This window comes from Coloeus monedula (assembly GCF_965178545.1).
Source record: "Coloeus monedula genome assembly, chromosome: 4".
Classification (NCBI taxonomy): domain Eukaryota; kingdom Metazoa; phylum Chordata; class Aves; order Passeriformes; family Corvidae; genus Coloeus; species Coloeus monedula.
In genome coordinates this window covers 66,575,234-66,589,234 of record NC_138784.1, presented here as the reverse complement: position 1 = coordinate 66,589,234, position 14,001 = coordinate 66,575,234, and the positions used below count along the sequence as shown (strand labels likewise).

The window sequence follows — 14,001 nt, the reverse complement described above, 5'->3', positions numbered from 1 at the left end:
TGTATTTTCTATTTTTCCCTGATTTCTTTATGTAGGAAAAAAAGAAAAGTAAAAAAGGTGAGATTAAGGAAGTAAAATGTTTTCTACATGAAATTTTTACATGAAAAATGTGTTCAGAAACATTTTAAGAGAGTGTGAGAAAAAAGTGTCTTAAATATCTTACAATATAACTGTAGAAGATGATGTAAGATACAAATAGAAATAAATAGAAAATATATAATTTACCAAATATTCACTCATGTTTTAAATAGAGCAATTTCCAGGCTGACTGAAAATGTAAAAGTATTCTACAAATCAGTGAGAAGCAAGAGGTGAGAGGTGAACTAGATTACAACAAGTCTCAAAAATTAGGACTGCCAGGGAAGGAGATACAGATATGCTCAGGTGTAGAAGAATAACATAAACAAAGGTAGGAGAAAGGCATAGATACAGGGAAAAAAAATATATATATGTAGAAGAATCCATAGCCTGGAGAATAGCATATGTATTTTAACCTAATGAAATCCTCAGTATGCTGACAAGTCATGAAGAAGATACTACAACTTCATGAAGAGTAGATTCTGTCAGATACTAACAGAAAATTGACATTTGTGTTTTGAATAGAATTTCTTTTTTTTACTAACATCTTTGTGTCTGAAAATACTGTGTGCATGTGACCTCCATTGTTTTAAAACAAATGAGGACCAGCTGGTTTAAAGCATAACCACCTATGTCATCTTACTATTGAGGCAAAATGATCATAATTTTCTGTCCAAAATTCCTGTATTTATTTGTTTGCACATCCAAAGAAACAGTTTTATTTCATTTTTCCTTAATTAAAAGATTTTGCTTACAGCAAAGGAAGTTAATAATCTCAATACTTTTACCTCTCTAATCCTCTGCCCCTTCCTTCCAATTTGGCTTAAAATTTTCTTGGACTGAAGATGTATCTCAGTACCTGGCTTCTTATTATATGGGCAATATTTTAAATATTTTTAGTTCAAACAAATGAGCAATAAACCCAATGCTAAATAAAGACATTTCTGATGTATGTTGCCTGTGTAGGAGAAATAGCCATTAGCTTTTTTTCATTCCACAGAGTGCCTTATATTTTTATACTATGAATTCACTCTAGTGGCAGACCATAGCTATGCTTGCATTCAGCATATAATTATGTTGTTGTCACAGCATATTAAAATAAACATTAAATATACTTGCACATCATAGTAACTGGGATTTCATGAGTACAAGCTCAGTATATTATATGGCCTTAAACAAAACAGACAAAAGAAACACATTGTAAACTCCAATTGCTTAAGAGTAAGTAGTTTGGTCTGAATGCCGTGGTGAACCATCATATGGCCATGCATTGTGGTGGCATCTACTAAAAACTATTTCATTCATAAACAATAAATCTTATAAAACATAAAGTAGAAATTATAAGATAAATTAAATTCCCCAGGATTAAGAGGCCAGCAATATATTATGGTAAAATGGCATTATTTCTGTTTCAAATTTTAGGTTATTATTATGAAATTCCATCTATTGGAGCCATAAGAATAAACACCCAGGTAAGTGAGTTGGCTAAGTCCAGACTGAGTTTTAACACACAGAAAGTGGAGTAATATCTGTTCTTGGATATGTTTCTTCTTCACCTCTGCTAAAATCAATTCAATTCATAGATACACCAGACTAAGAGAAGAGAAGAGAAAAAAATTAAGGCTTTCTTCTACATATGAGGGATTATTCTCTTAAAACGTTCTACTTTTTCTTTTAAGTGGTTGCAATGAACCAGTTTAAAATGTGATCCCTGTTATCCTGGCCAGATGGCCAACAGTGGCTTGAGTGCACACTGATCACGTTAACATCCTCCAAAGCAGGCTGACCCTGTGCACACCACAGAGAGTCTGAAGTGTTTTGTATCCTGTAGGCCTCTGCACAAGGTCTGTGCTTTTGGCTCAGTTTTCCTCTGGGCCTTACATGGTCCCTTAAACTTTGATGCTGAGACATGACAGCAATTTTATTATAAAGTCCTATAAAACCAGTAATTTTTTATGGTGTGTCTAGGCATTCATAGTTCACCTTCTGCCGTACTTTCTGCATGATCAAAAGGGTTTGTAATACATGGAGGAGGCTGTGGATGTATGTGAGGGGATAGCCCTGCTAGGGTATCTGAACTCGTCTGGGTGCCACACTACAATCCTGCTTATAGGAGAGGTACCTGGATGGATCCAACCCCTCTGGGAGACACTGCACTTTTTCCCTTCAAAAAGGACACAGGAACATTTTAGCAGACTTGCCTGCAGGTGATTAAAGGTACAGGACTCTGGGATTATTCTATGTGATCCAAACTGAAGAGAAAACTGTAGAAGAAAAAGAAGTATTGTTTTCAGTTGTCTGAAAGTCCAGGTACTCACATGTCCAGAACAGCAGAGAAATATCATAGGAGTTCTTTGTCTTTCCAAGGCCAGGCATGCTATTTTTTGGCAGAAACTAAGAGTCCTTTTTTGGCTTGAATAAGAGTCCTTTGATTCTGTTAAACTCTTCCAGACAGTGTCTGGCAAGGAGTATCCCTAATAAGATCAGACAAGTAGAAAAAGTTGATGACTGAAAAAAGTTTGATGGCATCCCCTCCCAAATCAGTCCAGAAATCTGACATCTCATAAGATCACCAGCTTTAGCCATACTCACAAACTGAAGCAAGGCAGGAAAAAGAGGTTTTATAACTCTGATTGCTTTTATTCCAATAGAAGTTATGCAAATTGTTGGTGTAGGAGCTTAACATACCCAGATGTTACACCACTCACCCTCCATTGTCCACTGTTTCTTCTGGGTTGAAGGTTCTGTAATCTGCATGTAATTTCATTATGTCATTAGCAATTAATTTTGGAATAAAAATAGTTGTAATTCTCATTTTGTGGAAAGAGAGTAGTGGTTATGAGTGTGTAAGGTCTGTGTGATTGAGACTGAAATACAGGAACTACCTTGTCAGTAAATACTGCAAACTGAACACTGAATTATTTTGTGGTAAAATTTTAAAGAAGTTTTTTAAAATAAATTTTCCTCCTGTATTAGTGGTGAATTTTGATTTCCTTTTTTCCCCTGATATTTTATTTTTTTATTTATTATTGTTTATTTTAATATTGTTTGTGCTCTTTGATCTAATAGTTGCCTTCTGATAAGTTTATTGCACTTTTTGACAGGAATATCTGGATGTCTTGGGAAGACCAATGGTTTTAGCTGGAGAGCAAGCCAAACAAGTCCAATGGACAAATGTCTATCTGGATGCTCTGGTATGATCTGTATTTATCTCTACTAAAGAATTTTAGCAAATCAGTAACTATGTGGGTCTGCTTTCCCAAGAATCCAATTTCTTACAGTTCCAAACATTCTTGTGTTTCTAACATCTATACACATCAATACAACAACCTCTAGGGAGAGACCTATTTATAATGTGCTGGTCTTACTTGCACCTAATATTCCTCTCAGTGTCCTGAAATTCAACAGAGAAAAGCAATTTATCCTCTGCAGACTTTAAAGTGTAGGTCACTGTCATTCTCAAGAAAAAAAGAAGCAAATAGTGTTCCAGTGTTGTACCTACAGCAGTAAAAGTCATGTGTTAAGTTTCTGGTGGGGAATTCTTAGATTTCCTCTTTTTTTTTTTTTTTCCTTCCAAAGAACATTCCAGGCAGAATGAAATCTATAAGTATTACTGAGTATTTGCAAAGATTTTTAACTTGAATCTTTAAGTTGTCATGGTTGTTGTAGTTGATTGCTTGCTTGCTCAAGGTAATGATTTCTTTAGTCTTTAATTGGACAGTGTATATAATAGGGAAATGAACAAAAAGGTGTATGAAATGCTTTCTTACTGCTGAATTTATGACTTTGGTCTTGTAAAACAAACACATTCAGGAAACTACAGGAGGAAAAGTATTGTTAGCAGCAATCTAATCTCTTGCTCTGGATGACCCTCTTCTGGGCAAGAGGGCAAAAATTACTGCAAAACAGTCATTTGGAATCACGAATTTATCCAAGTTCACGTAGTCATCTAAAGCCATGTCAAAATGCACATCTTCCCGTCAGCCAGCAATACTGTCAATTTTTTATCAACATACAATTTTTACCGTCAATATAACTGAGCATGACACAGAGGAACTAGTTTTCCTTTGAAATTTCAATGCCCAGAAGTCCATGAACTGTGTTTTCTTTGTAATCATTGAGGTACTTACTGGAAACATAAAGGATGTGATGACAAAAGTTCTTATGCTCTGTACATATCCTGTTGTAAAGCCAAAGATAAATTTGTAACTAGGGATAGAGATCTGTTTAGTCAAGTAAAATAAATGACACCTGGAAGCTGTTGACTTTTGTGTTACTTTATATATTCAGTGGCTTCATTCAGTCTTTCCTTCAAGCTTTTCTCCATTCATGTGTTATATAAGTGTGTTTGTGAATATGTAACTATATATACATGTATATGTGTGTGCATATGCACACACATATATATACATAATTATATGTAAATAAAGTAGGACAACACAGGGTAAAGTATTGAGGTAAAGGCTGAAATTTGTGGACTTTCTCATCACAATTGAGAGCATAAAGGCACAGATGTATCTAAACCCCCAGAAAAAGAAGACTTTTTCTGATTCTTGGTTGTATAAGGGAGTGGGACTCAATTATCACACTGGTTTGTTATTTTAAATTCCCTACAACAATTCCCCTGTGTAGGGCTTACAGTTCTCCTGCTTGTGCCTCCCTGGATTTATTCCTATCTTTGGCTCTTAGTGTCCAGTGGCTGTTTTGTAGCTAAGACTAAAGTAATGCAAAGTGTATTACATGAGGACACATTAGTGCATAAATTCAGGTTATAAATTTCTCAAGAGGTATTTTCAGTTCAGGCTGGCTTTCAATATGTCTTTAATAATTTGATGTATTTGTAGCAGTTCACACCTCTTTTCTAGCTCTTTTCCTTCAGATTCTATTACTGTATTGCTCTGGCTTCATTTTCAAGATAAACCCAGAATTTTCAGATATTTTTAGTTTTACCAGTTAGGCATAATTTATTCATAATTATTATCTTCTCTAACTTTACTCTCTTCTTTTTTTTTCTTATTTTGTTGGGGGGGGGGAGGGGGAAGATTGTGTTATTCCCCATACATCCCCGTCCTGTTTCATTATGTATCTTTTCAATGTTTCTTCTAAATAATGTCCTCTCTCTTTTCTACTGATTCATCTCTATTTCTCTTATTTTCCTGCAAAATCCACCTCACTTTGCTTGTAACTCTTCTAACTCTGACCTCATCACCTTTCATTCGATACACAAATATAAGTTAATGAGGGATGGTTTAAAATTCAAAAAGGTCTTACTAGACTGGGAAAATGGAGAACAGATTTCACCAGAGTGCATTCATATAGTGTTTGAGCTTTTTTTTTTTTTTTTTTTTCAAATGAAACAAAGGGATATGACTCCACAATAAACTATGTACAAGGAGAGTAAGCATAAATGAAGGTAAAAAATATGAAATAAAGCCCAAACAATCACATAAAAAAAAGGTACAAATCTCCCTATGGGCAATTTAGAATGGAAAACTAAACTTTCCTGTCTATCTGAACATGTGGTTTTCTGGATCCTATTTTCAGTATGATTTGTAAATGTTACTAAAGGAAAACCAGATTTCTTATATCTTCCCAAATAAATGCAAATTCCTTGCCTCAGTTGCCTCAGTAAGAGAGGAGACTATGTGATTTTGCCAAGCTGATGATGGACATTATTGCACACCATTGAAAAGTAGTGATGATAGAAAAAGTAGTAGTTTTACTTGTATTTTCCCTTCCCTTCCCTTCCCTTCCCTTCCCTTCCCTTCCCTTCCCTTCCCTTCCCTTCCCTTCCCTTCCCTTCCCTTCCCTTCCCTTTCTCCATAGTTTTATGCATAGTGGATACTGTAGCTGTAAACATGTTTTCATAATATTTAGGGGTTTTGAAACTTTTATATCTTAAGTTGTTGCACATCATCTATTTTTAAAAAATAATACATTATTCCCACTAAAATGTGGACACAAAAAAGTCATAATTTCAACTTTTCTTTGCATCAAGTCAGGAAAGTAGTATTTTTTTCTTTTTTTTTTTTAAACAAACTGAAAGTCAGTGATTAGCTACACTAATTCCTAGATTGTTCTAATGTATTATGGCTCAACATTTCCTTTTTTTAGTTAAAAGTCTTTTTCTTGCTTCTTTATTGGTTACTTTCTAGGAGCTGGGACTTGTGATTACAGGAACTCTGCCTGTCTTCAACCTAACAAGGGAACAAAATGGGAAAATTGTAAGCTTTTCCTTCAAGAAAAAAAAAAAAAACAACTGTTACATAAATTAAATTTAATGTTAAATTTCTTGAAATATGTGTATTTCCATAGAGTTTTTTGCAGTTAAATTCTCTTGTATATCAGAAACAAAGGGGTCACATCTAGTTACCTGATGCCTTCCTGGGAACAAGAAAATGTAGTGCATTCTTTTACCCTTTTGTCATTCCAAGTTTCAGGGTGTGACATTCCACTATCTATCCCTGTGCCTTAGCCAGTGGGAATGCATTAAGTGCTCAATAGATGGGAAGTAGATAATAATATTCTTTAGACCTTTCCCAGAAATAATGTCCAGGTAAATTTCTAACAAATCTCGGAGGCTGTGACATTTCAGGGTAAAAGGCAATGATGTAGAGAATATAAATTAATTGGTTGTAATGATAATAGAAAAGAGCACTGTATATTTAGTTTAAATTCTAAATGTTAAATAAATACAGTTGCCCATCATTATTACTGTCTAACATGGCATCTGTTTGTGTCCTCTTCACAAAATCAAAAAACCAGACCTGGAATATGCTTTACAATGTGTGGTAAAATATTGTACTTTCAGGGTACCCATGTTCATGCAGGTCAAAGTATACAGATTTGATGCATCTCAGATATTACATAGACCCAGAATGAATCAATGAGGGTTTGATCACTGTCATTTCTTTAGTTTATTTTCAGAATAATTCTCTTAGTTTATTTTTAAAAACAAAGCAATAAACCAACAAAGTTGCATAATCTTATCTACAAGACAATGCCTGGAACTGACCAAGTCTGGTTCAAAGTGACAGAATACTGATTATCAAAGGATGTCTTTCTGAGAATTAAAACAGACGTGATCTAGTACACAGGAGCAAGAAGAGAACTTGAATCTGCTCAATTTATATCTCTACCTGAATTTATTTACAGGCTGTGAGATACCTGCTTCAATAAATGTTACTAATTTATTTCATATGGAGAAGGGGTTCAGATGACACTATGTAAATGACTGCCCTCCTTTTCTGTAGTAGGAAAATATGAAATAAATGAAAGTGAAATAAATATAGTGAAATAAATATAAAATATAGTGAAATAAATATAAAAATATAAGTGAAATAAATATAGTGCCTGTGTCCCTGATTTAAAATGCTGATGATTCTTATACTCACTGAGGTTTTTTGTTGTGTTGGAATATTTGTCATTCATCATTATACTATAGCCCAAAGAGTTAATTGTTTTGAGGTCTCACTTACCAATTGCCCAACCTAAACAAGGAAAGTAGCTCTGTGTTGGTGCTAGTAGTTTAGTATCTACACAACTGGCAACATAATTGCATTGCTTTTGCTTTCACCTGTTTTGTTCTTATATATATTGTTTAGTCATGCCAGAAAGTATCCATCTTCAGAAACAATCTTCATACTCTACACTAAATTCTGAATGTATTAAATTTTATTTTGGATCAGTTTGACATTATTTAAAATATTTTGAATAAACATATGACTAAATAGGCAACTTCTCAAATCTATCTGTCAAACAAGATGAAGGCAAAAGCACAAATTTACTGACTGTTGCAGTAATTCTGCATTGTAAATATGTCAAATGTATACTAACATTTTTGAATTTTACCAGAATCAGCTGATTCTTGGAGTAATGGGGGTCGATGTCTCTTTGGAGGACATAAAAAAACTGACTCCCCGATTTACGGTAAGCTGCTTGCATTGGTGGTTTCTCATTATGCATGATTTATGTGTGATTTCTGTGCATGCTCTTCCGTAAGTCATACAGAAATGACAGGATTTAAGTCAAAATATCAGCAGGCTTCTTTTCATATATTCTTTTCTATTGTATATTTTCTGTGGTTTTGTCTCCAGCCATATATGTGTGATTTGTCCATCAGGATGCACTCTGTAAAAGTCAGCTTTGACATTGGGGGATATATTACAAGTAATTATTTTCCTATACCTTAAGGCACTGGTCTTTAGTTAAGTGCTTGGTTCTTAATGTAGGGTATACAGTCATTTCAGCTGATAATATTTGCCATTAATCTAGGACAGTTCTTTATAGAAAATGTCTTTAGTATAGGTTTCTGTCTGTACCCTATTCTGTACAACTGATTTATTTATGTAATAGACACCTAGCTGTGGAACTTCTATGAAAATACTGTGGAAAACAACCACTGAGGAAGAAAAGGAACATCACAAATTTGACTGAAGGCAGATGCAAGTCCTACATCTAGAATGGAATAATCTCACACCACAGTTCAGGCTGGGACAGACTGCCTCAGAGGGCAGGAAAGGACCTGGGAGTTGTGGTGGAGGACACGTAGAACATAAGTTAGCAGTGTGTCCTGGTGGTATAAACCAGCTGTGTGGTGAATACCTGCATCAGGAGTACTCTGTCATTTCATCTCCTCAGTGTAAGAAATACACTGAGGCCCAGTGCAGAGCCACTAAGTTGGCCAAAGGTCTGCAGTACCTGGTACACAGCAAGAAGCTGAGAGAGATGGGTTTAGGCTGAAGAATAAACCTAAGGGTGACCTAAGAGGAATTGTGAAGAAAATGGACCTCGACATTGCCTCAACAAGAGGATATCAACATCGGTGTGGCAATGGAAATTCCAACTGGAATTAAGGAAAAAAGACAGCAGCCTGCCCAGAGAGGTTATGGAGAGACCTCTGAAACCTTGTCCAGCTTCAAAGATGGGCTTTATTTTGTAGTTAGCTTTGCTTTCAGTTGTACTTTCAGTTGCTTTCAGAAAGGTTGTACCAGCTGACCTTCAGAGGTCCTAGAAGCCTAAATTATTCTCCAAGTTTATGATCCTAAAATGTAAATATTAAGAAATTATTTTCTCTATGTTAATTATCTGGTACTTCATGATGCCTGAAGCAGTGTGTTTTCCACAATGTGAGCATTTCTTGAAAACCATTAATTACTCTTTCTTCATTGCTTAAAACCATGTAATGCTAAATTTCATTTCTTTCTTTCAGCTTTGTCCAAATGGATACTATTTTGCAATTGATCCTAATGGGTATGTGCTACTGCATCCAAATCTCCAACCAAAGGTATGAAACACCTTCTAATTTACTTCTCTGTAATAAGGCAATATTGTCAGAAAAAATCAGAAACTAGGATCTGCTGAAGGTACCAGAGAGCAACATTGAAAATTCTCAGTTTTGTGGGTGTTAGGAAAATCTGTGATGCATACATGGCTTCATCCAATCCACCATCTTTGGCTTGTATTGAATTTGGTTATCAATAGAATAAAAAAGTTGTATATTTTGAATGCACATTTATATATGTGAAGTATTTCAATACACATTAATATAAAAACAATTAGTGGTAGATGTAACATCATTGTGAAAAGTACAAAGTCATTGTGAACAATCCTGAAGCAAACTGAGGAGCTTTTGTGCACCTTTTTTCGTGATGCTTTCTTACTTAAGACATTATAATTTTTGTGTTTGCAAAACCAAAGAAATCAGTGGCAAACATAATGTATTTTACTTGAATTTTTGTATTTATTTATTTGCTTATTTTCTGTTTACCAGAGCTGAAACCTGATCTGCAGAGTTGGGATGGATTTAGCTGAGTACAACTTCCCAGAACATTAGATTTTTAGTAGTTTAACTTGAGAAAGGTGTTTCATGTTTAAAGATGAAATTTTTTATCTAAATATGATTAGGACACAACTTTCCTCAAATTTCAGGAAAATAGAAACCAAGTATTTCAGTTTAGGTCTTTATCCATTAACTGTTGTCCTTACAGTCCTCTCCTTGTTGTGGAGACTCCTACATTATATATCTCCTTAAATATATATATATCACCTTAAATAACTTGCCTCCCTGACTTTGATGAGAAATTTCAACATATGGATGATTTTTTTTTTCCTGAAATCAGAATTTTGATCTTGGTTTTAATTAAAGGTTTCTCCATATTAAACAAGTTTCTGTTTAGTGGACTTTTTGAAAATTCTTGTATTTTAATTCCATTAGAAACATAGTTTCAGTAAACTGTCTCTTGAATTCATAACAGTATATTATATAAAAGACAGAGTTAAAATAACATTTTTAACTGTCAAAGAAAGAAGAAAAAATTAAGAATTCATCCACATATTTTAGTGAGTAATTTAATTCTTAAGCTGGAAGAAGTCAGCTTTGTGAATATTTGAATTAATTTCCTGGTGAAGTAATTAATACATTTGAAATCTTTTGCCAAATGTGTAACATAACAAGAAAGAAAAAAGTGCTTCTGAAGAAGAGAAAGAATAACTTGACCATAACTAATAATGAGATATCCCTTTTGATTTATTTTGAAAGACTCTTAAAAAATAAAAGGAAAACTGTAGAATAGAAGGTTTTTATATAATCTTCATAACTGAGAAGGACTTCAGTTTCTGGATATCTGCATTGGATCTTCATGTCTTAAAAAAATGAAAGTTTTGATTTGATGATTTTTCTTGGTGAATTCTTCAGAGACAAATATCTGCATCATTACTGACCCAATCTTTTCTTAATTAGAGACTATGGTAATTAGGTGATGGTGATTGGCCTATTTATCTTTCTATGCAAATTAAGCTATCTTTTCATTCACAAGAGTAATGTAAAAAGAAGCAATGCAATATTCTCATTTTGGGTCTAGTCTTGTGAGAAACTGATGGATATGGACTTTGTTCATCTCATATGTGCTGTTATCCTGCAGCGTTGCCACACAACCCTGGAGAGCAAAAACCTTTGTTAGAAACTTGGCTCATCCCAACTATGTCTAGGCAAACTGAGATGGATTATTAGGATATTAATTGTCATGGTTTGTCTGTGTCGGATATGGAAGTCCAGAGATGCTTTCCCATACTGCTCAAAATTTTGATTTAGAGTGTGTTTAAAACAGAATGTTTTATAAGTGATAGTTTTAATGTTGTAGAAAAATGTCTAAATGTAATATTAAGCATTTGCATTATTATTGTTATTGTTGTTATTAACAGTTACACAGACTAGACTTTTTCACTCCCAGTTTGTGTGGGGTGGTGCATGCTATTCAGACTGATACAAGAACTACAGTTTAAAACTAAGGTACACAACAAAGACAGATGTATTTAGAATTCATGGACTTTCTTTAACATGTCATATTAATTTTAGTTGAACCTCCTGATAGCCATTAACTCATTAACAAACGTCTTAACCCTCTTTGACAGCAATTTTTCAATAGATGTAAACTAAAACATAACTACATCTTTACCTTTGGAGAGGTGAGGGTCTCTTAGACTTTCAATGCTTCCTTCTTCTGAACGTCTTCTGCTTTCTTTCTGAAAACGTTTCCTCAAATCACAACTGGTTCAACACAATTGATATTTTGAGAAATTGTCTTGAAGTTTGTAAAGTTGTTGGCACAACTGAGAAAAGTTAACAAACAACAAGTTCAAAAGCATATTAAAATATTTAAAAATTTTCCCATCACATTCTTATTTCTGAACTACATGAAAACTATGCCAAAGCATAATGAGAAATCTTTTTATTTTAAGCTTAATATAGTTTTAAACAGCTTAAACTATTTTTTATGTTTGTGTAATTAGTTACATTGCATTTTATTTTTTTTTAAGTGCTTAATTTTATGTTTTATTGCAAATTTTCTTTGTATATGTCTGTATATGTGGATGCCACTAAATAAACATAGTCACTGAAGTGAGTCCATTAAGCATGTGTTAACAAGCTTAATCTTAATTAGATTTTGAAAACAATAAATAATTCAATTTCCCAATCTGTTCTAAAGATTAGAATCCTTTTCTTAATTTTTACTGTGGTTCTGATCAAAATCCATTTAATGACAGTCCTAAAACTCCATACACCTTCAGTGAGGTCCAGTATTCTGTTTTCCTGTTTAGGGTTATTCAAGAAACATAAGAGGAGCTGGGCTTTAAGAGCAAATACAAAAGTAAACAAAAAGTGAGCTATTCTCATTCTATATTTTATTCTGTCAGAGTATGTGGGAGGGAGAACTCTCTGGTAATTTAATTCATGTTAACATATGTCTGATTTTTGTTTGCCTATACAAAACCTGTGTGTAATTTTGGCAGAGAGCTCAGAACTCATGATCAGAATGAGGGGTAGTTTCTGCTTGCAGTAAACATACACTGGACAGAACAGATGTTGAGAGAACACTTCCATTCTCTATGTAAGCTGTTTACTAATAGTGCAAAATATAAATTACTGCTTTTTTGTTACTTCAGCAAATTGGTGTGGGCATACCAAAAGTTAAATTGAGAAAAAGGAGACCCAATGTACAGGTAACTTTGGATGGAGGTGATTAGTGCATTAGAATGCATAGAACCTGGAAGCATAATTAGAAAGCTTCTGCCCTGCTTACTAGGAAAACTCTAACTAGAGAAATGTTTATTGTGACCAACAGCTTCCAAAGCATGAAGTTTGCATCCTTTCCTGTTTAAATAATAGAAAACATGCTATTGGCTGTAGTGAAGGGCATTCCATTAAATTATGGTGCTTTACTAATAGGTGCTAATTAGAGTCGTGCTGTAAAAATTCTTCTTCAGATGTTGAAATTAATTTGAAGACTGGAAATAAAAAGAGACTACTTGTGCTGGCTTTGCTTGCATAAACCCAAAGTCAAGAGAAGATCAGAAGATCATTCTTATGATTTTATTGCCAAGTTTTATTGTACAGTGTATGCAGCATAAAATTACAGAATATGAAATGTTCTGGTTTTTTTTCCTAGGGAAGTCAGAGTAGGGAGTATGTTCTATCTGCTGTTTACATGGGGTTTCTCAGTTTAGCAGACCCAACTCCACAGAATTACCTGCCATTAACCTGAACAGGGTAACCGGTCATGTTTATGTAATGCAATCCCTGAGCAGAAAACATGTAATGAAAACTTAAAAATCATTAAAAGAATAGATTAACAATGTAACTAGCAAATTAGTAAACTTAAACACAGTATATCACGTTGATTTCTTACACATGCAGAAGTCTATAATGCAAAACTTGTGGCCTGCTTAACACCACCAGTAAAACATGGTGTAAAATCCTGATCTAAGTCAATGATTTCACCAAGTGCCGGGTGGCTGTGTTTATAACATGTGTAGAAGGCCACCTCGGGATCAGATTTTTTGTTTGTGCACTAGAGAAATCAGCACTGAATCATAAAAAATCTCAGTTTTCTGAGCACACCTGGCTCCTCAGCTTGCCATGGGTGTGGTCTGGCTGCCGGTGGGTTTGCCTTGCAGTGCTTGCTGCCCAGCAAGGTGCAACACTGGCTCTGGGCTCCCATCCACTCCAGATGCTCCTGAGTTTACCTCTGTGGCCCAGGATTTTGCTGACCTCCTAACATCACTTCTTTTAAAAGAAACCTAATAGTTTTTGTCTTTGCTAGTACTGCAGGTATGAGTAGGAACTAGGCTCCTGCAACACAGCAAAGAAGGCCATCCATAGAATTTGTGAGAAGAGTGACCTCCCAAAACACACTACAACAACATTTTATTTAACATTTTTTTTATGTTGCTGCACCAGTTCTTTCTTTCTTTGTTTCCTTCTTGAGTTGTCATTGAAGTTATAGATCCTTGCTTTTATTCGTCATGCTGAAAATGGATTGCAATCCTTTTGTTTGCATGCTTCATTGCTAGTGATTTACTCTGTTCTGTTTTGTTAAGTTGTGCTGGTGAGTGTGGTGGTGGTGTGCTTATTCCAGTCATATT

General features: G+C 34.4%; 1 protein-coding gene across 4 annotated transcripts in view; it reads left to right on the top strand.

Annotated features, from left to right (window-relative positions):
* CACNA2D1 (calcium voltage-gated channel auxiliary subunit alpha2delta 1) overlaps positions 1-14,001 on the top strand; it is a 365,472-nt gene that overhangs the window by 309,079 nt on the left and 42,392 nt on the right. For all 4 annotated transcript variants that reach the window (XM_082280237.1, XM_082280236.1, XM_082280239.1 and 1 more), the window contains exons 14-19: positions 1,501-1,550; positions 3,183-3,272; positions 6,234-6,302; positions 7,933-8,007; positions 9,290-9,364; positions 12,523-12,579. In XM_082280237.1, coding sequence (XP_082136363.1) covers positions 1,501-1,550; positions 3,183-3,272; positions 6,234-6,302; positions 7,933-8,007; positions 9,290-9,364; positions 12,523-12,579 — 416 coding nt within the window. The remainder of the gene's footprint in view (positions 1-1,500; positions 1,551-3,182; positions 3,273-6,233; positions 6,303-7,932; positions 8,008-9,289; positions 9,365-12,522; positions 12,580-14,001) is intronic.